The sequence below is a fragment of the Ambystoma mexicanum genome, chromosome 6q (assembly GCF_040938575.1).
Source record: "Ambystoma mexicanum isolate Mex_15411 chromosome 6q, UKY_AmexF1_1, whole genome shotgun sequence".
Taxonomy (NCBI): Eukaryota; Metazoa; Chordata; class Amphibia; order Caudata; family Ambystomatidae; genus Ambystoma; species Ambystoma mexicanum.
In genome coordinates, this window is record NC_090937.1 from 1548539229 (window position 1) to 1548566519 (window position 27291).

At 41.2% G+C, this 27291-nt stretch overlaps 1 protein-coding gene across 2 annotated transcripts in view; it reads left to right on the forward strand.

Moving 5' to 3' along the window:
- ATRN (attractin) overlaps window positions 1–12375 on the forward strand; it is a 1434670-nt gene extending 1422295 nt beyond the window's left edge. For both annotated transcript variants that reach the window (XM_069632253.1, XM_069632252.1), the window contains exon 29: window positions 193–12375. In XM_069632253.1, the coding sequence (XP_069488354.1) occupies window positions 193–317 (125 nt within the window). In that variant the 3' untranslated portion in view covers window positions 318–12375. The remainder of the gene's footprint in view (window positions 1–192) is intronic.
- Window positions 12376–27291: the final 14916 nt, after the last annotated feature.

Sequence of the window (27291 nt, forward strand, 5' to 3'; positions counted from 1 at the left end):
GTCATTAGCCTCCAGGTATAGTATGAATATGTCGAAAGAGTATTTCTGATGTTGCATCTTTTCATTTTAATTTATGTAGATATGTTCTCAAAATTTAGAGACCTGAATCACAAAACTACGCATGCAGTGTTAAATTATGAACTAGATATGTTTTCTGAAATCTATTTTTGTAACTAGTGTTTATTTATTCAGGACTTGCAGTGGCAAGTGCTTTGGTGGACATTTCACAACAAATGCCAATCGCCTACAAAGAAAAGTCTGGAGGAGTGCGAAATCGAAAACACCAGCCCCCTGTTCAGCCCGGAACTTGTATATGATGGCTGATAGTCGAGTTTTAAAAGAAATTATGTCTAGGCGAACGACAGGTTCTACAGTTCGTCATGAACAAGACTGGAAAATTTCAGATGTCCTTCATCTTCCAAGACCCGCTGTTTGTTGCTTACCTGCACAACCAAACTAGTCCATTGTGGAATTGCTTCTGTTTACTCATTCCAGAATTCCAACTTTCCTTGTTTTTTTTTATTCTTTTGTCATAAGAATGTCCGTCATTCCATCCATGTCCTGTAACCTCCAAATCATCGCATAAGAATTGGTGGGAATAAAAAATGTAGCGCAATGCTCTAGCGCAAACAACTCAGGTTTATATTCAGAAGGTGCTTTCTGCTGCAGTGGATGCCACTATCAAACGCTCTCAAGAATGGAAACGCTCTGCTACAAAAGGTTTTTTTCAATCCCACACTATCACAGCTAAGGTTGGTTTTTAATTGTATTTGGGAAGATGACACTTGTGTAAAACAAAATATCTACAAAAATCTGTGGATCAGAAAAATGTAGGACATTTCCTCTTTTTACATGCATATTCCTCGTATAGGAGTAAAGAAAATGCACAAGTATCAAAGGTGCTCACAATAAAGCATCTAACCTTTCTTTGTACTTTACTCTTGACATTGAGAGATGAAACTGGTGTCAAACCTAGTTGTTGTTAGAATGTTTTTGGGAGAGTAAGTCACAAACTGAATATGTTGCTGAAGACTGTCAATTACATTTTTAAATATGGGCCTGTATCAGATTATAATACCTGACATTGAGCAGGATTATTTATGTATCCCTTTGTCAGCCTACCATTTGTCCATTTTCTATGTATTATTTTAACACACACAGCTAAATCCACCTTTGTGTACTGCACGAACAAGACCATTGAGCTGTTGACGGGTTCCTTTCCTTTCTAGCTGCTTGCTCATTAGCAATAAAAGCAGTGTACTGCACTCATTGATGAAAAGTGGGCATACTTTAGTCTTATCGCATAAACTGTTGCTCGTTATTTAGAACTATTGGGTCTTTAGTTATGCAGAAGCAGTATTTAACAGTGCTTTTGTTTTATGGAAAATGATATCTGTTTACTTACGTAACAGTATGCTGCAAAAGAACCTTGTGTAGTTTGTCCGAAGACACAGGTGTTGGAGCTAAGCAGTACAGAGCACGTAAGGATCCTAAAAAATATATTTGAAAGCTTTAAAAAACACTGCCGGACACTACAGTGTAAATATATGATCAGCTTGAGTTGCCTAAAAAAGAAACATTCTGCATTTGGTTGATTTTTCTAGGTAAAGAATACAGACATATTTAATGTTAATCTATCATTCTTGCGAATCTAACTTTAGATCGATCAGAAATAGGTGCTCTTTAATATGCAGGTCTTTAAAATAAAGTGTTCATTACGTTATTAACTACTAGAAGTCATGCAAGTCTAATACCAGTGATTTTTGAGGCAATGTATAGACGGACCATTTGTACAATATGCACGTTAGTGCATTTGGAAGAGCTCTTGCTTTCTGGCGATGTTGTTCACCCATGATCCTTTATATTTCGCTGCAATTTCCAATATTGAAACATTGATTGGAGACCAACTCATGCGTTCAACACAGTAAAATGGATGCACAATGTATACCATTGTCTTTGTAATTGAGATATTTTTAGAAAGCTGTGCTGTACATTGGCGTCTCCTTCTCCAAGCCCCCTTGTTAAAGGAATGTTTGATCTTTTGGGAGCAGTTGAAATTATAATTCATTATAATTCGATCTTTATAAATAACTCTGAATGTATATTCATTTAATTTATCTACTAAATTGCATGGTTAAATGTGTGGATTGGAGACTCAAAAGGACATGATTGAAAATATGTTTATAGTTTCATTTGAAAGAGGTTTTCATTAGAAGTGAGCATTGGTCACCATACAGCAGAGTGATTTAATTTTCTACGTTCCATTCCTCAGTAAATATTTTGATGCCCAGGCAACGTGATCCCGTTGAGATTCTGTGTATGTGTACGCACAATCTTTCTTCTCGAATTTTCAATTACAAACGTGTGAGGCTTCACTTGTGCGATTAGGTGCTCCTTATACATTAGAACATTTCTCATTTTATCTAGCATTCAGCTTAGGTCTGTGAAATGTGATTCACCTAGAGTAATGATAATTACATAGGATAAGGTATCAGCTGATGTGTTTGCTTGTGATCTGCTTTCATGGAAAGAGTTGCAAGCAGATATTTGCATACAGGTAATTTGGAAGGGAAATATTGATTTATTTTGGATCATAGCTAGCCATTTCTTCTTGGCTCAACGTCTTCCATCATAGCTTAAACATCCTCTGTGACATATCATTGGAAACACCTCTATATTGGTGATATCCGGGAGTCTGTAATCTATAACCTACCTTGAAAAGTGGCCACTCGTGTGCCTTTTGTAAAAAAAAAAAAACGGTTTTGAGAATGTAACACTTTAAACTTAATTACATGAACTTGCAGAATATGCTAAACCACCTTTTACTGCATATTTGACTTTTGAGATCAACCCTGTATGCGATTTAACTGTGTGGTACAGTCATTTATATGGAGTCTTCGAAAGGAAATATGTTAAAATGTTTTTTAACGAGGCTGAGCAACTTCAAATGACGGATGTGTTTCTTAAACTTTGTGTTGCTTACTAACCTGAATTTCAAGCAAAATGTAACTTTCTGTCTAAGATACTGAATATGGTTGCTACTTCTCATTGAAGAGGGGACAGTGTCTCACTATTTTAGCCGATTCATTGCACAAACACCACAGGTTGCTCATCAAAACAAGTACTTCGGTAATGACCTCTGAGAAAAATGATTTCTCGTGGATATGTCACTGACGTTGGCAGACAGTTTTGTGGTGGGAGATTACTCAATATGTATGGTGAGCTTTCTACACATGTTCATCTGCAGCCCTCACTAAGTTGAAACAAAAAGGGGATTAGTCACAAGAATCATTACGTTTTTGGTATGTTGTACTGAACATGTTAATGGTAACATTAGCATTGCTTAGGAAAGCACCATATGTTGTGATAGTGATATTTAATTCGGTTATTCATATGCATAAACAATTGATTTCCTATAGGACAAACTGTTCCTGTATTTTGCACAGGCTATTCAAAGTATTGACGTCTGATTTAACTTTTGCACCTTCTTAGGTAGTATAATAATTTATTTGTAAAAGTCCAAAATGCCAACACAGCAATAAAGGATGATTGCAATTCTGATATGTGCACACCAATTAGAGGATACAGAACTGTGGAAAGGCTGTCATGCGACTGTTCTTAATGTACTGTGCCCTTCTGCAAAAGTGACTGTGCCCTTAGTTATTTTTTATATTCCTTTAATAAATAGCAGTTTTTGTGAAGTAGGCCATGCATGCAGCAGCAAGCAGATTTTATTGATAATGGAAATCTTGTTTCAAAAAGTCTCTGAGGAATTACTAATAACAGTGATGGTAGGATGATATACAAGTGCGTACAAGCACTGTGAAAGGATATCATATATGCACCAGATCAATTGTTCCCAGGTTGGATGAAATCAGTTTCTGTACATTTTTTAAATGGTGCCCTGGTCTGTAAAACAGTCTGGGGATGGGATGTTCTTCTTGGTGTCTCATTCCTTAAAAAACATGCTTTCGTTTTGGATCTATATGAGAATGCACACCAATTATTTATCAGCTTAATGGATCTACCATGTATGTTTTTAATACGGCTATGTGTGTTTATATTACTGAAGTTCGATTTAGCAATCAGTATTAAAGCAGCTGAATTTTATTTATTTCTCTTACTTTAGGAAAATGCTGGCTTTTATTGCCTTGGACCAGGCAGGTTTCAACCCAGCATACGTTCATGAAAATGACATTACCATTCCAGCACTTTCCTCCTCTCAGTTCTTCTTGCCATTGCACCTGTAGTGTGTACTATCATTGAGGGTTACATCTTATGCCATTTATGATCTGAACGTCTGACATACAGTCATGATCACTTATGCTATTATAAATAACACATAAAGCTTGGGGACGATTTTGGCTTAAATAACTGAATTCACTGTCCAGGATCATTAGTTTGACCATTGGTTAAAAAATTGATTGATATGTCCACTCTTTGCCAAGAACAATAACAAGGCTGATATATCCTTAATGCTCTTTGCACATATATTCTTCAATTGTGGGTGGCATATCAGCTGTCTCAAGATGTAGCGGATGACTGTCATTCACGTGTTAGTTGATATGGAGAATTCAATAGTTTGTCTGCATCCTTTGCTGGTTAATTTTGTACCACCATCGCTTTTGCCCCATGTTGTAGCAGATACCCAATATTTGTTGCAGTCTAGAAAAGGTTATGTGGACTGTAACAGTATTACAAATAGGTTTGCAATGTTTAACATCAAGCACGGTTGCATGTGAAAACATTTCTTATGATAGCAGTGACCAGGTTTTCGGTCATCGACCCTTCATAGTGCACTGCATTCTGTCCATAGCCATAGACTATTCTGCTTATATATATATATTACTTCTCGAATATAAACCTCAGCATCCCCCAGTTATTCAATTGTCATTGAGCCTAATAGAACCCTTTACAAGTTTTTAAAAAAGTACATTATGCCATTGCTATTGATTACAAATTTCATAGTGTTGGACTTGGCCTAAAACCCTGTTGATTGTGAATGTTTTGGCACAAGAGACAACCGGAATCTGCAAACATTTCTAAAACTTTTAAATATTATGAAAATGTGGACTAAATGAGGAAGACTTTAACAAAAGTTGATTGTTTAGACTGTGTAATGTGGGCTTTGATAAGGCAACTGATTACCAATGTAATGATTATAATTAAGAAAATGTTCACACTTTAATCTTCTGTGAACTTCTGTTTAGCATATATCTCCTATTCCAATTATCATGCAATCAGTGTGTGTCATTGACTAGAATAGACCTAATTTGTGTCAGGCAAATTGTACGCAAAAATTCAGATTTGGAGAAATTGTATTACTCGTCAGTCAACATAAGTATGTAAACAATGTAGTTTTCATTAATACAATTCTTGGCTTCTAGGGATACAGGCCCCTACAATTTTGTTTTTCCATGGCAACCCCTCTAATCACCTATTTTACTTCTAAGAGTTCCCAAAAATATGTTCCTTTGAAGTAATGTCTGCAAAGGCACCTTTGATATTGTAGCCTACATTCTATTGCCAATAGGAATTGTGCTACGGTATACTTCTGCAAAGCTCAAGGTGTGTAGATGCACAAATATTTCTCTACTCTAGGTTTCTGTACTGTCATATTTTTGCCATTTTTACTGTAGGCTGCAGGCTATATATTCAGCTTTTCTGAACTGGAAATTGGAATTTGCCTTCCTTTTAGTGTCTTACATTTCAATTTAGTTGTCATTTTTCTGAATGTAGTCCTGTAGTTTTCCAGTATTCGATCGGGCTCCTGGTAACGTCCCTGTTCTTACCAGGTGATTTAAGCATTCAATAAGACAAAATGAACGGGCCGGTGATAGCTCAGAATACACACTCGACTTAAACATGAAGCGAAATACTCGATCATTGTGAGTTATATTCACAGTTTGCTATATATTATTGCAGGGAGATCAGTGTTTGTACAAACTGGACAATAAAAGAAACCATTAGTACATAGATTCATATGTCATCTGGTTTTAATGGCAAGTACATACCTTCAAAAGACTCAAACGGTCACATTGGTAATAAAATATCACAGAATATCACAGAACACAGTACAAAGTGCTTGAGTGCAATCACAATTGAACCAGTGTGGAAAGAGCACTGGGACTCAGTCATATGGTCTACACAGCAGTGTTTCGGCCTAGTAGCGCTGTATTGATGGCTGTTCTTAGGTTGGCCTTCATCAGGACGGGGTGAAGTGTGAGCTTCCTGCAGGTTCGTGATGTAGAAAAACCACAGTAGGTGATGGCAGATTAGTAGGACTGTATCAATGAGTCCATGACCGATGCACGGCGTGGGTCCATGACATTGGTCATATCTGCTTCTGGGCTGACGGCAATCTTATGTTGGTCAAATGGCGGTCTAAATGATCATCACCGTCGGTAGAAATATGCAATGATATATATTAAACTGACTATAACTCACAATCATTGAGTATTTCGCTTCATGGTTGAGTCAAGTGTGTATTCTGAGGTATCTCCTGCCCCGTTCATTTTGTATTATTGAGCCCTGTCGTTTTTCTACATTTGCTACACTTTGGGACTACACAAACATTCTTGGCAATGGTAATAAGTTCATAGACATGTACACATGTGTATGCATAGTGTAAAGAGGCCTGTTCATTGTTTTCTGTTGTAATTATAATATTTTCTTATTACACCATTTTGTAGTTTTTTTAAATGTGTGATACTTCGGAGTTCAATTTAAATAAGATGATCTACAGATTACCTCAAACAGATGCATGTCCAGTAAACAATGTCCCATTTGATTCGTCCCTGCTTTTTTCAAGAACGAAATCTAAGTCTTTGTGAGTCTCCTAGAAACAGGTCTTGATCACTGACAGGTTTGGATTGAATTAGCCAAAGCCTTCAGTTCAAAGTAAATCTGTAGGGATATTGATGATCCAACCCTTAACGAAAAATTATAGGGAATTCATCTTACAATTATTGTGGTAAATACAGGGGAGAATTTAATGAGGTAAATTACAATATAGAGTGTGGTATAATCATTCTCACACACTGCATTCTGCAAACTATTAACTATCTAAGCACAAAGGCTTTTAGATGATTGATGAATTGTCAGTTTAGCCAATCTGTTTAGGAAATTCTAAGACATTTATAAAACAAATGCAAAATCGGATTTAGTAAAATATTTTGTTCTTTAATCTTATACAAATTCATATACATCTATTTTTAATCACATATAATCATACGTAGGTATTGCTTTTAAGGGTCCTCATTCTGTTTAGAATACCCTGCTTAAGAGTTTTATAATGGTGGGTTTGGCAAATGTATGGTCATGTTATATTGACTAGATGCTTCACTTCACATATCCCATTAGAACACCATCGCATTAAAAGGTACATGGAGTTGACTGGCTGGTGGATTTGGGGACCACAAATAATTATTTAACATTACTTTTCAAGGAGAAGCAAATAAATGCATGTTCATAGTTTCATTTCAGATGGCCCTACTGATTACGGAATGTCAATGGTCACTTTCTCAGGCCCCTTGTAGGTCTGCTGGTAACCTGTTAAAACCAGTGTTTCATCCCTTATAAAACTAGAAGATTTCAACACCTAATAAAATTCCTTTGTGAATAAGATTATGTTCTGTTCTTGAGAGAGCCTTTTTCATAAAAGAACTTGTAAATAAATAGGTAAAAAACTAACTTGCACTTGTACATATAGATTATGCTGAATTGTGTTAGGGGTTCAGGTGTACATAAAATAAAATGACATGTATTTTTGATGAAATGTATTTGTCTTGTCTTGATAATGCTCCAAAGCTATATAGTCATTACATAGTTTGCTGATAGATAATGTTCCCAAATGTTTACGCTATTAAATAATTAAATAAAAGGCTGTTACATTAAGTACAAAAAGACTGAGGATCTGTTGAACACTTTAATGTGGTTCCTTCTAAATCAGAAATATGAACAAATCTTCATTTTTCTCAAATCTTCAATATGAAACTAATTATATTGCAGAGAAAATGTTTCCCTCCATTCAAATGACTTTTGGTATTAGTCCACTACATTAGTTTATGTTCTCATCAGCTAATATATTGAAATTGTGTGCAAAAATGTTCAGTCCGTACATATGAAATGTGTCAAACTATTTCTTTTCTGATAATTTTACTAGAGTAAAAATCAAATTTCAAAAACCATGGTGCACTGATTATAAGAGTACTATTGTTTTGAAGTGGTCACACAGCAGTGAGCGACTGTGTTTGATATGCAACCATGTGCTGTTAATATTGAATGCTAAAAGAAATCTATATTTTATGTATTTTCTCTTGCAATGAAAAGCTTTTGTCTTGGTATCTCTTGATACTTTAGTAAGAATGTAAAAAGTTGCAAATGTCCCTTTCAAACAAATAATGTTTAAAGTTATGAACTCTACGTATGATACAATAACTATAACAAAACCAATTTGCAAGGATAGCCACACAAATTTAGCTTAGCTGCATGATTATTTATCTTCCTAGTTGTGGAAGTTGTGGCCAATCCAGAACTCTGTATTCTAATGGTGGATGTTTTATGGAAAAATCAATTCACATGCATTAGTGTTGCCTTCTTTGTGTGAACACTGTATACATTGGAACCTTTCTTGTGAATTGTGCAACAAGCCTGTGTTTCCAGACCACCAACTTAATTCTTTAACTGTGATCCCTTGGGTGAAACTGATCTTCCTTATAACGGTATGTGGACTTTCCAAGTCCAGGTTTTATTGCTGTGGACCACTGTAGCCTTAAGCAACTCTATTGTCATTTGCTTCTAACCTTTTGCAAATACAGTAGTACAAATGTATCTGGCTAAAGCCTTCCAAAACATTGTCAACATGTGAGAAAAATGAGAAAGCATTTAATTATATCTGGCCTCAAGGATTTAGGTACAATATAGATTTTCTGTCTTAGTAACTTAATTGATATTCATAGATGCTGATGTTTCTGCCTATGTGTGGGATCACGGAAACACCTCTTAATAGAGAATAGTAAAATAAATAGCTCTGTCTTTTTCTTCAACTAAGACATTTGCAATTTGATCTAAAAAATGCACTTGACTGCTTGATTACATTTAATTTTCAATGTTTTAGTTAAACATGAAATGTTACAGAGGAGAAACACTGCCACGCATGGCAAAGCTGTGATTTAAGGCATCAGTTAAGTTTTTCGAATATGGTTTAGAAGCAGTTTTCATCATTGCACAATGTCTTTCACTAGGCAACAAACATTTGTAAGAAAGGTGCAAATTAAGTTTATTTCTACATGGGCATTTGTCCCAATATGGGGGCACTCTTCCACACCAAGTCAGTCCTCAGACCAGGTGTGTTGGGTTCTCAGCTGGTGGTCCTGATTTTCAACCGCCATTGCCACAAGCCACGTGGTTACGGATACCTTCTTGAAAATTTCGGTGGCTGAGCGAACACATAAACCTCCTGTACCTCAGTGTGATTTGGCTGGTACTGGTTGCTTTTTGGCCATCTGGTAGGAGCAAGTTGGTCCATTTGTTAATGCAAAACAAGGTAGCCATGCACTGCGTGAACAACACTGGTAATGTGGGGGTTCTAGCTCCATTGAAGGAGGTTGTGCAGCGATGATTCTGAGCCCTGGAAAAATGTGTTGTCCGGTCTGATGCTTATCTGGCAGAGAAGGAGCTAGTTATGGACACACCGAGCGGGCAGTGACAGTCTTGCAAGAATTAGAGCTCTACCAAGTGATCATGTCGGAGATATTTGCCTTCTAGTGGACGACTTTATGGTAGCCCTTTTGCTACAATTCTCTAAAGGAAGTGTTAGTCGATCTGTTCCCTTTAATGGATATCCTTGGATAAATGTGCTGATTGCCTAATGTCTGAACGTGCTTCCGCCAATTCCCCCCTTTTTACCCCCACAATTACTTTCAAACTTAGGAGTTTGAGGTGGTTTTAGTCCACCACGATTTGCAGTGCCCCCGACAGGAGGATGTGATACTTGGACCTTCTAACTTGTCCCTTTGCAATCCTTGGGGTCTCCAAAAAGCCTTGGTGACACCCAACTAGGGTGAACCTAACTGTTGAAGGTGTAAAGGAGAATCCACCACTCAAATCTGGTCAGTCCTAGCCTTCATGGTTTGCTGTTGAGAGGTGGAGGTACAAGAGCTGGGCTCACCATTTACTAGATATTCTGTCAGCCAGGAGATCTGAACCTACAGGAAATGGATCTGCACCTGCAGATGGAGCACATTCTCAGCCTGGTGTCCGGAAAAGGCCCTGGGTGGGTCCACTTGTATGGTCCAAGGGGGCTGTTCTGCATTGTTTTGTACCTTGCTAATGATGGCTTGCGATTGATGCAATGAATGGCTACATAGCAGCTATCAAGAGAACAGTTGAACAGGGTTATTTTTCTCCGTACAGCCTCTTATGCAATGTTCTTTCACCATCTCAATTTGTTCTTTCATGGAAACAAAATTTAATTTTGACCTTGTTGATTACGTTGCCATTGGGAATTTTCAGTCCTGCTCTAGTTGGTAGCTCACACTTGATTTTCTATGTTGCCATCACTTAGGCAGGTGAATGAACACCAGGCTCTGTCAAGCCTCCATATTTGTGTTTTTCCAAAGAGACAGTGCCCATGAAGGTTAGGCCCTCTTTCCTTCTGAAGGTACTGGCTGGATTCCATCTCTAACACAAAATCAGTTTGCCTATGTTATTTTGTTTCTTTTCATCTTCCAAAACTGTGGAATGTTTCCTTCAACTGGACCCCAATACAGCCTGGATCTTTTACATCTCTAAGATGTTATACTTTAGGAAAGCTAGCAGGCATTTTGTGAGCTTTACTGGTGCTTGTGTGGATAGTGCTATTTTTTTTGCATACCGTCTTGGTAGAATGTCCTATGCATTTCCCGAATGCCATGCTTACAATTGCGCTAATAAGGGATGCAATTGGGCCTTCAGACTTTCTCTTCTAGAGCGTTGTGCCACTTCCCTGTTCTGGATATTTGTCAAGCATCAGCACAGGCATCAATGTACACATTTGCCAAACATAGCTTCTTGGATCCTTTGCCTGTAAAAAATGTATGTCTCCCTGATACTCCTCTCTTTGAGTAATATGCAATTTGCCAGAAAATGGAGTAAAGAAAACCGAGAGACAGAAGTAAATCTGGCTTGGGTCCAAGCTTAGAAATGCCTCGGAGCACTACAGCGATCAAGAAAGGGCATAGGGGTATTTAGTCTGACGTGGCTCCGTCTGTGGCCAGTTTGGTCAACAGTAGCCGTGACTCCGAACAGCAGCACCATTGCCATCACAAATGTAATTATTTGACAAAGTGCCTAGCCTGCGTTATGCTGTTAAGAGAAACATCCAGTTCATACTCTACATAACCGGTTCTGATGTTCTAGCTTGACTCACTGGGCAGCACTGCATAGTGTACCCCTCTCCATCTGCATGTCAAACCCTCAGGAAGAGTCCCACAACCTTGCCAGCATTATATGCAATTTAACAATCAGTTATTAAAGGTAAAATCAGTTATTAATTGGTTAAAAAATGCTAATGGACATTTATTTATTTAATTTTAAATGAGATCCCATTTACAGGCAGAGCTGTAGCGTGTAAATAACCTTAATGAACATACCAGCATGATGGAGAGATAGGATTACAATCACAAGTGTTTCCTTTGGTTATTTGAAAACATCATATACACAGATTTTACATCAGATGTATATAGTGCTTGTTCCTTAAGCCCCCCACGCCCAGTTTCTTTACTGAATAAATATTGTTCCTAGTATGTTCTTTGAGAAATGCTGTAGTTTGTCTTCTGTAACAGAAGGACTCAGATTAGCTTATTACACATGCAGCTTTGTACGTCTTCCAGGTACTGTGGTTTTTCTGAAGACGTTTCCTCATGTAGCCCCTTCTTCCATGACAGTGATTGGGGTGAATGTGTGTAATTATTTGAGGAATTTACTGAAATTGTATATTTCGGAATGTCTTTATTATAAGTTGTTCCTTGAACTAGAAAATCTGTTTACTGAAAATGTGATATTATCCTAATTATTTTCTTCTGTTTCAACACTTTCTCAGTTCAGATTAATGCGGACGTTGTTAATATGTATAATTTAGCATTGATTGCAATACTACTGTTTGTAAATATTGAGTTAGCATTGTAAAGTATTTCAGTGTGGGGATGGATTGTTTTAACATAAAATACACATTAAAGACTGTCATTTTTAGTATAATTTTATATTGTAAAATACCAGCTAATTTAAGAAGGAACAAGACAATAACGGAATATCTGCATTTAAACACAAATGTGAACCACATTTACAAAATATTGTTAAATACAAAACCTTTTCTGAAATAAAAGAAAAATTGTATCTGTGTTATATTCATTTCTTTACCCGCCAGTTAATTTGTATTTCCATTGCTTATTTTACTTCTGTTTAGTGCCACCTCTATTAAGCTAAATGATTAAAACTATGTTGGCGTCATTCTTGTTTTCCTGTCCTTTATGGAGGGTTACATATACACTATTAGCTTGATAGTTGCTTTATCGTAATTCATGTCACATTAAGGTGAGTTAACTTAACCATTACTGCCTACAAAACAATTGTTTGAAACATGATGGGATAATTGCTGGTATCAAGCAACTCATTGAGCAACAAAAATAACCTCTCAATCAAGTGTTTGCTTAACGTACAAGCATACGTCACACAGCACTCAGTTTAAGTACTAAACATGTCATCTTGGAAACAGAATGTACAAGCTGTGGCTATCCACACTAGATAATCACTTGATGATTGACTTCTCTTTCTACTTTTATGTCGATAACTCCCAAATCCTCCCCCTCCAGATATTAAATCTTCTATCCACTTGTCTTTTACAAATCCAACATTGCAAACATTCTCACTACTGTCACATTCTTGCGTGGCTGAGGTCCTCTTTTCTCCTACTCTATTTCCCCACTTCTCCTATGTTTCATTCCCTCCAATTATTCCTCCATTCTCTCTAATTGCTCGCAAGTATTGTCTTCTTGACTTCTCACATTTCCAACATTTCTCGGATCTACCGCTTTCAACTCATCAACATTCTACTAAGTATTATTTTTCCTTTATCTTCTCACTACTCTTCTACTGTTCTTCCATGCTTATAGGCCTTCCTGCCTTTCAGCTTACACCTCTTCGTTCTATCTATAACTTCTCATTTCATATCTTCTTTAGTCTTCGTCCTTGCTCCATTATTTCTTCTTCTCTACACTGTATATCTTGGCTCTTCTTGGAATCCCACCTCTTATTTCACCTATTTCATTTTACTCTCAACCCATCCCCACCACCCAATCACACTTTCCTCTCTCTGTTCCCAAGCCACCCTGTGACTGTCCCATTTTCTTTCTATCTCACTGCTTGCTCCTAATCATTGGAATGCCTACTTCTCTGTATTTGTTAAACCCACCAGTAAAGTCACTCCTGCTCTCTTCTCCCACCTGAAGTTATTTTCTACTTTCTTTTCATTTTATTGTACTATTTTGATTTCGTACTGCATTTTGTCAAAACATTTTTATAAATAAACATAAATACAAATGCATGATGTTTCGTACCCAGTAGAAACATCTGTTAAACTGATTATTCCCTAAAATGCTGTTTCAGAGGTCAGAAAAAATGCAGTATTTGCACGACATGTATTTCTCTTGCATGTCCTATTAAAATGCGCTCAGCATGATTTCCTGATACAGCCCACCCCAAACGCCTCTGTCCCTCAATACACCTGACTACTGTTGAGAATGAGGCTCTTGGTGTGCAAAACATATACACAAAACTCTTTGCTCTCCTTTAAATACTCGACATCCAATACTGAGGATGAAAGTGGAAAACTGGCAGCATTAAAGGCCCAGTGTGCTCATCTTGCAGAGAGTCTCGCCATCCGGCTCGGGTAGGGCACTGGACTGTAGAATTGACTGATTTTAGAGGTATTAACCAAAAATGTCATCCCATTTAGTGATTCTAGAGAACTACAATAACGCTTTGACCTCAGCATGGGCAGATGTCTTGCACACTGACATTAACCATCTCAATATACATTCCTATTTGGATCTGGTAGCTGTTGTCTGTCTCTTAGGAACAGAGAAATTCAATTTAAAATTATTCAAAGAGTTTATTAAACACCCTGATGTTTATTTAAACTTCACCTGAGTAATTTGGCACTGAAGTAGGAGGCTGTTCAAGGTGGGCATTTTGGCACACCTACTTTTGCTATGCCCCAAGGTGTGTGGATTCCTCTCTCAATATGTTATTTTTGTATGTTCCATACTATTATTTTTCCAGGAAAGCTGATGATTGTTAATCATTTAGAGGGCCAACTGAGACAAAAACCTCTTGGGTTGTGCTCATCCTTTATAGAAGCGTTTTAATGTTCAACCTCAAATAACAATAGGAGTGAGTGTACCTTGGTGCCAGAGTCCTATTGCATCCGTTGTTTTTGCTACCTAATCAACTTTGAGGCCTATCTGAAGTGGCACGCTCCATTCTATTTTCCAGTACTTTGGACTGCAGAGCTCTGCTCTGTGCTCTACACTCCATCCTGCAATTGAGGATGAGCTGTGCTTAAAACAGCACTGCACACGCAGCAGCACGCCTGGTAGGAGTGTGCCTTGGGTGCCTGGGTGTATGGTGGAAACATCTTCACACATAAAAATTGCCTCATCAATTGAACCCATAGACCTCAGTCCTTTAAGATGAGGTAGCAATACATAAAGATGGATGGGAATGCAGAACTTACTCGGACATCAATAATCAAAGTGACTCAGAAGTTGGCAAAACTTAGTACTGTTTTCTTTGCAATTATCTAAAACAGGAAGTTACAACTGACATCGCAAAGCACAATCTCAATGAATTTAATAAAAAACACCACTTTTATAGTCTTATCCTTGATCTCGCACTGCGTGGCAAACTACAAAAACCTACTTGGGGATGTGATAGGATTACAGGGAACATCTAAGTAAATGTTCCGTACTGATGGGGTTGTGATTGGGTCTCTAACATCAGGTGGACAACTAAGCCTTCCAGTGCAAGTCATCTTCATCGTCACAAAATACACGACTATCCATCGGTTACACAAACTATAGGGCTATCTGTCACATGGCCCTCTACAATTGGTTGGCAGGCTTGTACCCTTCTAGAATATTCCACACTCTAGCAGCACGCAGGCTCGTACACCAGGTGTCTGTGAGCTAGTCTTGACCATAGCTTCCCACCCAATTAGCCTGACATCTATCATCACTCTTGCGGTCTACCATTCAATTAAGGCTTTGAACTTGGCCCTGCAGAAGCTTTCTGTACCTGAGAATAAAAAGGGAGTGTGGCATGGTTTTGTCTTCTTGTTTGGGTGTAGCTCGACCCAAAGCCTATTTCAACCTGACCATGTGACTGGAGACCATTTTTTCGAGCTCTTCGATGCATATAATACTATTAAGTGACTCTTGACGCCTTCAGTGTTTTTTCATTCCACCTCAAACAGAAGTTTGTTTCTCACGTTCATGTAGCTACTTGACAGACAACCAGGCTCACGCTGGCCTCGACTCTTGATGCTAGGCCAGCCAGCCTTTCTTGGATTCTCCTTTGCCATTAGCTATTTTCCAACTGTGCCACACTGAAAACCTTTCCATTCACAGGGTTCAAGGTTTGTTAAAGTGCATCATGGAACATCCAGGTTCTATACATTCCTATGTATATATATTGGCACATACCCGCAATCTATTCACTACGTAGCCAGCCTCAAGATTACTTTGTCTACTTGCATTACTGCATCTGTACAAGTGTAATACGATTTTGCTTTATTTACAGTTTTTCTTTGCAGGAGCATCTTCATTCCGAGCCAGAAATGCTCGCCCATCTTTGACACCTCCTCTTCAGATCTCATAGAATGTCTGTTTTTTTGTCTTGTGTATCTTTTCAAGGTGCATCAGTTCTGTTCGCATGTCGTCACCAGTCTTCTTTCTCGGCTCATTTTCACACTTCTTCCGGGACTGTGTCGAGAAGACCATCATATCTTTGTGAATGCATATAGGGTTTTCTCAGTGGATGCCTTGTTTCAAAAATTATTTGCGGTACAAGCCTTCATACGGGTACTACACGTGTCGCAATTTCCAGTAACCAACATATAGGCAACATGGGGCGGAGCTTCCGGTAGGGGCTTTTGGCTCTTCCTCTACACTCCCCTGCTCTGGGCGATTCATTGACCCCTCTCTCATCCATCTTCACATCAAGACATCCACGTCTGAAGAAATGCTACTTTGGAGTCCATATCTTTGACTCCTTTCAGACATCCTGCTGATTTCACATGCTCATCAACACTCCAGGTCATAAGACTGCATCGCCCATTGGGACTGCAGTAAATCCATTTTCTTGTGGTTCTTCAGATACAGGAACTTTGTTCCCTCAGGTGCATGAATGCTGGCTTTCACGTAGTCTCTGATTTCGTCATCTGTTTGCTCTTTAGGTTTGCATTCTAATTCAACATCAATCACAATCTTCATTCCTACTGCTTTCTTTGCAGTCTTCTTGCATTGTGATTATTATCCTGATCGCACAGAACCCAAACATGATCATCACCAACAGGGCTCCAAGGAACTTGAAAATGTTCGCCATCCATTGTGGAACCCATGAGAAAATTGACGCAAACCAGCTGTCATCATCAATGTCTTCCCCTTCGCCTTCCATCTTCACGTGTAGGTTTGTCAGCATCGTTTTGGCCTCTATCAAGGTGCCATTTTCGTCGTCGTGAGAAGGTATGAATGTGCTAACATGATTCTCTGATTTTGGCACCAACACCTCCATCCATAGCTGTAATCATATCTAAGACATATCGGTTCTACAGAGTCAGCAGTCGTATGGCTCTTAGTTCATCCTTTATAGCATTAAATCCCTTTATGGTTGTGTTGATCTGCAGAAGCTCCAATTTGGTTATTTGTAACCATTTTTTATTTGCCATTATCTGGATCCTAGGCATTAAGATGATAGTAAAAACTGAAGAAGTCTTGCTGAACAATCTGTTCATATGGAATGGCATCAAAGGCTTCTATCGATTTGACTGAGAAATAGTTTTCTCTCTTCATTCAATTTAGGAGTTCAGCAGATCTCTTTTTACTCCGGTGAGCATCTGCTTTAAGAAACTCTCCAATATTCATATCACTCTTTGGAATCACCAATGAGGAACATGACCAATCACGAGTGAACATAGTCCTCCCCTTTCTCTGGGCAGCTTCATGTATGCTCTGGTTCCACAGGCCCAATAATGATCCATTATCACTGTCTCGTCTTCATTCCTGGCACATCAAAGATTTGTTTGCACTGTTGATTCTCTCCGACTTTTCTTCTGCCATTATTTCTGTAATGAACCTCCTTTGTCTTTGACCCACGTCAAAATCTTTGCCAGTCCTGGCCACAGAGGTTTGCATCCATTTTCCACCCGTCAAATAACTGGTTTATGATGACCAGTTACTGCCACAGCTCTTCACACAATTGACCTCTTGTATACAGAGTGCAAGGTGAATGAGGCAGTGAGCTGTTTGAACATATATTTCAATTGCTATGAATATCCTAGATTTTCCCATAGCATATGGTAGGAGTGCACATACATAGCAATCCTCCTTAGAAGTTCCTTTTAACACTTCTTTCATGTGCTGATACCACATGTTCCCCAAATGTGCTGTACTGTCGAGATAATAATTTAATTCATAATCATCCTCCCTTGCACTTCTCTTAGGTCTCTTTCTTGCAAGAAGTGTGCGTGCTAACAATTTATGAAACACATCAGTAGCCATCCTTCCTACAAGTACAGGGGGAATCAAAGGAACCCTTTTCAATTAAATCGGTGCCTTTAGATGAGCTACTGGAGTAGGAACAATCACATAAGGCCTTGCCCTTCTTAAAGTGTCTAGTTCTGCAAAAGTAACTGAAGAAGGATTAACAGAACTCCTTCCTTCTGGAACCATTAAAGTACATACTGTGGCTCAATAGAAATGGAAAAACGAAAATGGAAGCTGAACAGGCATAAATTATGCACCAAAACATTAAGCTCCACCATCGATGTCTCTCCACACGTCGTTGAATCTGCTCACTTTGTGGAACTGCAATGTGCTCATTAGACCACATGATTGCCTGTAATTACTTTTAAGGAAGGAAAAACTTGTTTTATTCAGGCAATCTTGTTGGATCCACCAGTAATTGTTGAATTTTCTCTGATCTCCACAAGTAATCGGCTGATTACAGGGTGGTTTATAGGATCGCGCATAAACACAGGTGTTGGTGTTTCGCCAAACAAGATAAGGGTGTACTTGAAGTAAATTATAAAAGATCATGAGAAGTAATTGGTGGGCATCGTCATTAGATAGGACCATCTGTGTGTCTGAAAAGATGTTCAGGTAATAGTCTGATCTGCTCTATAATTGCTGCTAATAAGTGTCGAATCGTCGGGGGGGCATTTTTAGGATCTTGGACAAAAGTACGTATATCAGTGCTCCTCCAAACAAAAGCAGGGTAAGCTCCGAGTATAAATATTAAGACGGCAAGAAGTAGTTTGTGTATGTCAACATCTGACAACACCTTGGGCACCTCCAAAGAGGATCTCAGTGAGAAACGAGTTGGGGAACTGCTCGCTCTTCCAGTCGTCGAACAGAAAGTCTAAATCTGGCATTTTTTGTTTACTCCAGCACTCCAAAGTCCAATGTCAGCAAACTCCTGTTTCTCAAGAACAGTACCTTTCTCACTCCTTGCTAGCAGTTAGAAAGAGTGTTTCAGGAGAGCCACAGTCCAAATGTACACTTATCTGTCTACTGGACAGTCTTTGCATCCTTCTTCCTCGCCGTTGATTGAGTCTGCATGTGCTGAACTTCTTCACCTTGTCTTGCTTCTGAATGGTTAGGGGTGCGCCAGTGTCTCCAGCATAGATGTTCACAACTCCTAGGTATATCCATGCTAGTCTCCCTAGGCCCTTGACTGATGACAGAGTAATGTCCTCCACAACGAAAGGGGTGACTCTGGGCTTGTGCCACTTTCTTGTGTAGTTCCTTATTAGAAACTTATCTCCAGCAAACAATTTAGGAACACATAGTCTCTTAGGTTTGCTTGCTGTATGGTTTCCATCTGTGTTCTTAGACCTACACCCGTCCGGTTGATGTGCTCTGAAATGACAGACATACTAGCAGTCATACATGTTAAGTACTTTCGTAACTCATTTGCTAAAAATTCTGCAGGTGTCTGGGCATCGCTCCTAGTCCTTGATGGAGGAGTTGGACGTTCTCATTCGCCTCCCTGTAACTAATTCTTGGGGTGTGAGGTGGGGGCCGGGCTGATATCCTAATGCATATAATGCAAGGGGCAGGCAATGTAGCCACCTCTTCTTCAGGGTCAGTTCCAACTTTTCCATTCTCTCTTTGAGCAGACCGTTGGGTCTCTTACATACCCTGTTCGCTTGCGGGTGACAAGCAAAAGAAAACTTGTGTTTAATGCAAAGCAATAAGCTAATCTGCTCAAATACCCCATTCAGAAATGGTGGCCATTATCTATCTTAACACACACATACTCCCCATCTAGGAAATACTTCTCAGACTAAGAACTTTGCAGCGCAAGTGGCATCGGGATGTGTGCATGGATCAGCTTCAATCCATCTCGAATGGCACACCACTACTATCATATACCTATATCCATTTAAATGCTAAAAAGGACCATTTGGTCATTACATTTCTCTTCTGAATGTTCGTAGCGTGTGCCCAGCAGTAAACTCTTGACATACGATGCAATTTACTGCATAAAAAGCAACGTGTTCTAAAAGGTTCAATATGAACCAGCCCTCCGCAATGGTTGCTACGAGGCTCTCCCTAGTGACATGCACAGGGTAGTGTAACTGTTCTAACGCCACTCTTCATAAGGCTACCGGCATCACAACCCTTATTAGAACCATTTTCTCTTTCACAGCAGGAGTATCAAAACTAAAAATATCAGGAGAATATGCAACTCTTTTGGCCTCTTCGTCTGCAGCGTGGTTTCCGCGTGAAATAGTCAGTTCTCTTAGTGTGCACTGCGCATTTAACTATTGCAATGGCTACCAGGAGTATAGTACCTTAATAAGCCTGTCAAATAATGCGGCGTGTTGCACTGGAATGCCATCCGCTCTGAGGTAGCCCCCCTTTGCCAACGTGCTATCCTTGCGTGCATGGTTGACATCACGTAGGCTGAGTCACTGTGCACCATCACTTCCTGCCCTGCATGATTCTCGAGCGCGCCAATAAGCGGCACCTATTCTGCAGGCTGCTGAAAAATGAGACGGTAGTCTCGCACTTGATACCACTTCAAACTCCCCGTTGGCTCTGTGTCTCACCACAGCTGAGCCTGAATGCCTTTCTCCTTCAGTTTGATCGATCTTCGAAGAACCATCAATAAAGAGAACCTCCCCAGCTGCTAGAGAATTTTCCTTCACTCTCGGGATCTCGTCATAGAATTCCTCATAGTTTGAGCAATCATGCACTTGCTCATCCACTGCCAGAGGGACGGCTACAAACGTGTAACGCTCACCTGGTTCCCATGGAGGCGCGGCGTCGAAGGCGCAGAACTCTGAAGATGGACAGGAAGGGTCCCTCTATTCTGGCTTCCCTGGCTCGTTGGATACCCTCCTGTGCGTGAAAAGGGAGTATTGCCAACTGTGGAACAATGCTCAAGCCTCCCACTCCCTTCCAACCCTCCACGATACCTCCTCCACGATTCCCCGTGAAGCCTCACCTTAGGGTTTGGAAGGATGAGCTCTCCATCCTGCTTCTGATGCAGGGGCGCGTTGAAACCCAGTTACTTCACTGGATTGAGGATTGATGGGAGTTCAGGTAAGCTTGACTGTTCAGGTAAGGCGCTGTAAAAGTTCTATTCAAAAGTTCAAGCTTAATAATAATGTTTGTTGTCTAATTGCAGCAAGCGCTAATGCTTATGTCTTTTTCCCCTTAGGGGCCGGGGTTCGGAGTGCCGGAGATATGGCGCCGACCCGAAGTGAAACAGTTCTGGATGAGCGCTCAGGTAATGTCTTTGTCTTTTTTCCCCATAGGGGCCGGGGTCCGGAGATGCCAGGAAGAGGCAGGACCTGAAATGCAGTGGGAATAATCCAACAGGTAAGACTTAAAAGGAAACCTAGCTTTCCTTATTCCTTTTCTCCCTCTCACCTTTGTTCTTGTCTTTTTTCCTCTAGGCGCCGGGGCGTAGCTGAATCCGGAAGATCGCTGCTGAAGATGGAATCGCCTTGCAAAGGTGAGTAAAATGCAGCGCTGCAGCGATCGAAACGAAATGCCTTTAAAATGATGTCTTCCTTTTCAGGGCCGTTGGAGAAATGACTCCGGGATGCAGATTTAGCAGGTAAGGACTTTTCTTCTCCTATTCTCTTCCTTTCTCCCCTTGCAGGTGTTCCAGGGTGCTGGCAGGCGTGGCTGAAGTCAGGATGCAGGAGCTGACACGGTGAGCTTCCAGCTGCTAGGTGCAGAACAACGCGAATCATGTGTGGCTGTTCGGGTGGGGTTTAAATAGCCTTGGAAGAAGTTCCTGGTATGTATCCTTCCACCAATCAGGTATGTATCCTTCCCCGACCACACCCTGGTGGTGAAGTAGTCCTACAGGTTAAGTAGTCCCATTCAGGCCTCAAGAGGGCCTGGATGAAGCAGCAAGGTCTGCATCAGGTAAGTGTGCACCCAAGCACTTAAACACATATCCTCTTCTATGAGCCTGGCGCCAGGACTGGGGTCCGCTATGAGCCTGGCGCCTAAGGCGCCAGGACTGAGTCCAAAGGGCCCCGACTTGGGCCTGCTGAGACTTCCCTGGGGAAAATGATGTCTGCCTCTGGGGTTGCTGGGCCCGGCCTGGCTCCTTAGAGGTAGGCATCATGACAGTACCCCCCCCTCCCCTCAAGGCCCCTCCCAAGGTCTTTTCCTCCGGGGGTTTTGGTTTGTGCGGGAATCTTCGATGGAATCTTTGAATTAATCGTGGTGCGTGAACATAGTTACTGGGTTCCCAAGATCTTTCCTGAGGTCCATATCCTTTCCAATCAACAAGATAGAAGAGTTTCGACTTAACTATCTTGGAATCTAAAATATCTTTCACTTGGAATTCTAATTCTCCATCAATTTGGACAGGGCCTGGGGGCTCAGTCTGGTTCCAGGTTGTACTGGTTTTAGAAGAGATGCGTGAAAAACGGGATGAATCCGCATGTTGGATGGTAAATCGAGTTTAAAGGCCACTGGGTTGATAATAGCTTTGATGGGGTAAGGCCCAATGAATCTGGGATTAAAAGTTCGCTGACCCTTGAGGGGTAGATGTTTAGTTGCTAGCCATACCTGATCTCCTTGGTAAGGAGGAGTTTTACTTCGGTGCAAATCAGCGTTTTCTTTATACTTTTTCTTGGCTTGCTGTAAGTGGGTTGTAGCTTCTTTGAAGGCTTGGGTTATTGTGGAATGTAGGTGATTTACTGCAGGCATCTCCAGGGTCAGAGGTGGATCTAGGTCAGAGGTCCGAGGATGGTGACCATACAGGGTATAAAAAGGAGTCTGTCCGGTTCCAGAATGCACTGAATTGTTGTATGCATATTCTGCAATCCAAAGGATGTCCTTCCAATTCAACTCGGATTGGTGTAACCTGCACCGCAGATATTGCTCGAGAGTCTGATTGGTTCTCTCGGTTTGTCCGTCGGTCTGGGGGTGGTGGCTGGTGGATAACCGCACGTCTATTTGTACTAGTTGGCAACATTTCTTCCAAAAGTGGGAGATAAATTGACTTCCACGGTCTGAGACTAATATGGAAGGGAAACCATGTAACCGCACTATATTTTCCATAAATTCCTTGGCCAAGGTGGAAGCTGACGGCAATCCTTTTAAAGGGATAAAATGGGCCATTTTGGAGAATAGATCCACTATTACGAGAATCGTGTTGTAACCACCACAAGGAGGCAGGTCAGTTATAAAGTCCATTGACAAGGTGTGCCAAGGTGCTGGTGGAATGTCCAAAGGTTGAAGTAGGCCGGCTGGCCTTTTCTTTTGACTCTTATTTTGGGCACAGATTTCGCAAGACAACACAAATGACTTTGTCTTTTCTCCAAGAAGGCCACCAGAAGTGGCGTTTGATCTTTTCTTCTGTTTTCGCGATACCGGGGTGTCCTTCCATTAATGATTCATGATGACGGGTAATGACAAGTTCCTGCAATTCTTTACTTGGCAGAAATAACCGCTCTTGGAAGTAGGGTAAATCATCCTTAACGGTGTAGTGAGGACCCTTTTGACTCCATTCCAGTAAGGCAGAAGAGTCAAAAAGCTGTTTTACTTGAGCTTGGATGTCCTCAATGGTTTGCAATGAAGTCAAGCCCAGAATTCTTTGTTCCGGTATGATTGGCACAGGTTCTAAACTCAAATTGGGTTCTTGCATGCCTATCCGGGATAAGGCATCTGCCTTACCATTCTTGCAGCCAGGGCGATAGGTAATTACAAAATCAAATTCCGCAAAGAATAAAGCCCATCGGAGTTGTCGCGAAGATTGAGCTTTGGCCGTCTTTAAATACTGCAAATTTCTGTGGTCCGTAATTACGGTGATGGTGTGTCTTGCACCGAGAAGATAGTGACGCCAAGCCTTGAAAGCTGATTTAATAGCCAGTAGTTCTTTGTCGGTAATTGCGTAATTGAGTTCAGGTGGAGAGAATTTTCTGGACCAAAAGGCTACAGGGTGTAGTTGGTTAGTTTCTGGGTCTCTTTGCGACAGGACAGCTCCCATGGCCGAACTGGATGCATCGGTTTCCACGATGTAAGGGAGATCTGGGCGCGGGTGCTTCAATACAGGTGCAGAGGTGAATTTGGTTTTCAGGTCCTGAAAGGCTTGTTCAGCCTCAAGAGTCCATTCAAAGCACTTGTTTTTCTTTAGGAGAGCTGTGATGGGTTGAACAGTTCAAGAAAATTCCGGGATGAACCTTCGATAGAAATTGACAAAGCCAAGCATGCTTCGCACTCCCTTCACAGAGCTAGGAGATGGCCATTTGAGAATGGCGTCCACTTTCCGCGAGTCCATTCGGATTCCTTGAGGTGTCAGGATGAATCTGAGAAACTCCACTTCTGTGGTATGAAAAATGCATTTTTCGAGCTTGGCAAATAATTTGTGCTGGCGCAATTTCTCAAGAACTGCCCTAACATGGTTTCTGTGATCAGATTCTGAGGAGGAATACACCAGGATGTCGTCAATATAAACGATGACACAAACATCGATAAGTTCCCGAAGAACATCATTCATGAAATACTGAAAGGCGGCAGGTGCGTTGCACAAACCGAAGGGCATTACTTGATATTCGAAGAGCCCAAATTTGGTGCGGAATGCAGTCTTCCACTCGTCGCCCTCTTTTATACGTACCAGGTGGTAAGCTCCTCGGAGATCTAGCTTGGTGTACACACGAGCATCTTTTACTTGGTCGATAAGCTCAGGTATCAGGGGCAAAGGGTAACGATTCTTAATCGTTATCTGATTTAGGGCGCGGTAGTCAATACAGGCCCTAAGGTCTCCTTCCTTTTTAGGTACGAAGAACAAAGCGGAAGAGACTGGTGACTTTGATGGGCGAATGAAACCATTGGCCAGGTATTGACCCAAATACTGGCGCAAATGCAGGTTCTCAGGTTCAGTAAGAGCATAAATCCTACTACAAGGTAGTTGTGCATTGGGTACCAAGTCGATTTGGCAATCGTAAGATCGATGGGGAGGTAAGGTGTTAGCCTGCTCTTTCTGAAAAACATCTTGGAATTCTTGGTATTCAGATGGTAGCTGTACAGGGGTGGAAGTTACAGAGGCTAGACCCATAGCTGGATTCCTTGGGTAACAGGTTGGTTCACAATCAGGAAAAGTTATCTTCTTTGCTCGCCAGTCTATTCTCGGATTATGTGTTTCTAACCAAGGGATTCCAAGAAGTACTTGAAATTGTGGGGCCTTGATCACATCAAACACGATTGCTTCCCGATGTCCGTCCTGACCCACCAGAGTGATTTCAACTGTGGAATGCGTTAGAGGCCCTGAGGCTATTTCGGTTCCATCAACTGTAGTAATTACATCTTGGGCTACTTTCTGGCGGAGAGGAAGCTTAATCCTGGAAGCCAATTCACGGTCTATGTAATTTCCAATAGCTCCACTGTCTATGTATGCTTTTATAGCATGCAACTGCTGAGGCTGTTTTGGGTTCACAAGCACCATTGGCATGACAAAATGCGAGGTCAAAGAGTTTGTTTTCAAGCTCGGCAAGCGGACCCCTACGCTTGTCGGGCTAGGTAGTTTCCCGAACCAGGTGTCAATAACTCGTTATCAGTGGCTCCAACCACCTTCTTGGGTGGTTTAACTGGACAACTTTGAAGAAAGTGACCGGAAGTTCCGCAATACAGACAAAGTTGCATTTGTCGCCTTCTCTCTCGTTCCTTCTGCGTTAATGGTCCTTTAACACTGCCAATTTGCATAGGTTCGGAAACGTCAGTACTCTTGGAGTTAACGTGGGTCTTGATAGGTACTCTGGTTTCATACTTGAGCCGATCTGCTTTTCTATTTTGAAGTCTGTGATCAAGTTGAACCACTAAGTCTATGTAGTCTGCGTAGGCCTGGGGTGGATCTACTATCTGAGCTATAACATCTTTAAGCTCTCCGCGCAGGCCTCGATGAAACAATGTGATCCTTTTATTTTCAGGCCATCCGGTTTCCACAACTAGTCTATTAAAGGTGGCGATATAGGACAAAAGATCCTGATTACCTTGTCGTAAGGATAGCAGTTCGTTGTCAAGGGCCTGTCCCTGCGAGTGTCGAGCGAACAATCTTTCCATGCTGGCCTGGAAGCCCTGGAAATCCCGGAGAATGGGATCATCCTGATTTACCAATGGAATAGACCAATCGGCAGCACAGCCACTGAGGTAAGATAGTACAAAGGCTACTTTGGTCTGGTCGTTGGGGAAGGCCCCGGGCCTGCATAAAAAGTGTAAACGGCATTGGTTCATAAAAACGGCATATTTCTTGGGATCCCCCGCAAAACGTTCCAGCGGGGCCAAAGGCATGTGTCCAGGTAGATTGATTTGTACCGGGCTATTCGAACCCATTGTTGTAGAAATATCTTCGAAACAGGTAAAGGAGTGTGCTCTGCCTGGCCCTGCAATAACCTTTTGGCCAGATCATCAGTTCTTTCCTTGGATAGGATTAGTTCCCTTCTGAGAGCATTAGTCTCCTGGCGGGCTGAGTGCACTTCTGCCCGTAATTCCCCTAAAAGATGGGCCAGCTGATCTGTCTCGGAAGTTTCCATAGCGCCCAGGTGGGAAATTGTGGTAAGGCTTCGTGTTCTGTAACGCTCACCTGGTTCCCACGGAGGCGCGGCCGAAGGCGCAGAACTCTGAAGATGGACAGGAAGGGCCCCTCTATTCTGGCTTCCCTGGCTCGTTGGATACCCTCCTGTGCGTGAAAAGGGAGTAATACCAACTGTGGAACAATGCTCAAGCCTCCCACTCCCTTCCAACCCTCCACGATACCTCCTCCACGATTCCCCGTGAAGCCTCACCTTAGGGTTTGGAAGGATGAGCTCTCCATCCTGCTTCTGATGCAGGGGCGCGTTGAAACCCAGTTACTTCACTGGATTGAGGATTGATGGGAGTTCAGGTAAGCTTGACTGTTCAGGTAAGGCGCTGTAAAAGTTCTGTTCAAAAGTTCAAGCTTAATAATAATGTTTGTTGTCTAATTGCAGCAAGCGCTAATGCTTATGTCTTTTTCCCCTTAGGGGCCGGGGTTCGGAGTGCCGGAGATATGGCGCCGACCCGAAGTGAAACAGTTCTGGATGAGCGCTCAGGTAATGTCTTTGCATTCGCTCATTCAATGTCTTTGTCTTTTTTCCCCATAGGGGCCAGGGTCCGGAGATGCCAGGAAGCGGCAGGATCCGAAATGCAGTGGGAATAATCCAACAGGTAAGACTTAAAAGGAAACTGAGCTTTCCTTATTCCTTTTCTCCCTCTCACCTTTGTTCTTGTCTTTTTTCCTCTAGGCGCCGGGGCGTAGCTGAATCCGGAAGATCGCTGCTGAAGATGGAAGCGCCTTGCAAAGGTGAGTAAAATGCAGTGCTGCAGCGATCGAAACGAAATGCCTTTAAAATGATGTCTTCCTTTTCAGGGCCGTTGGAGAAATGACTCCGGGATGCAGATTTAGCAGGTAAGGGCTTTTCTTCTCCTATTCTCTTCCTTTCTCCCCTTGCAGGTGTTCCAGGGTGCTGGCAGGCGTGGCTGAAGT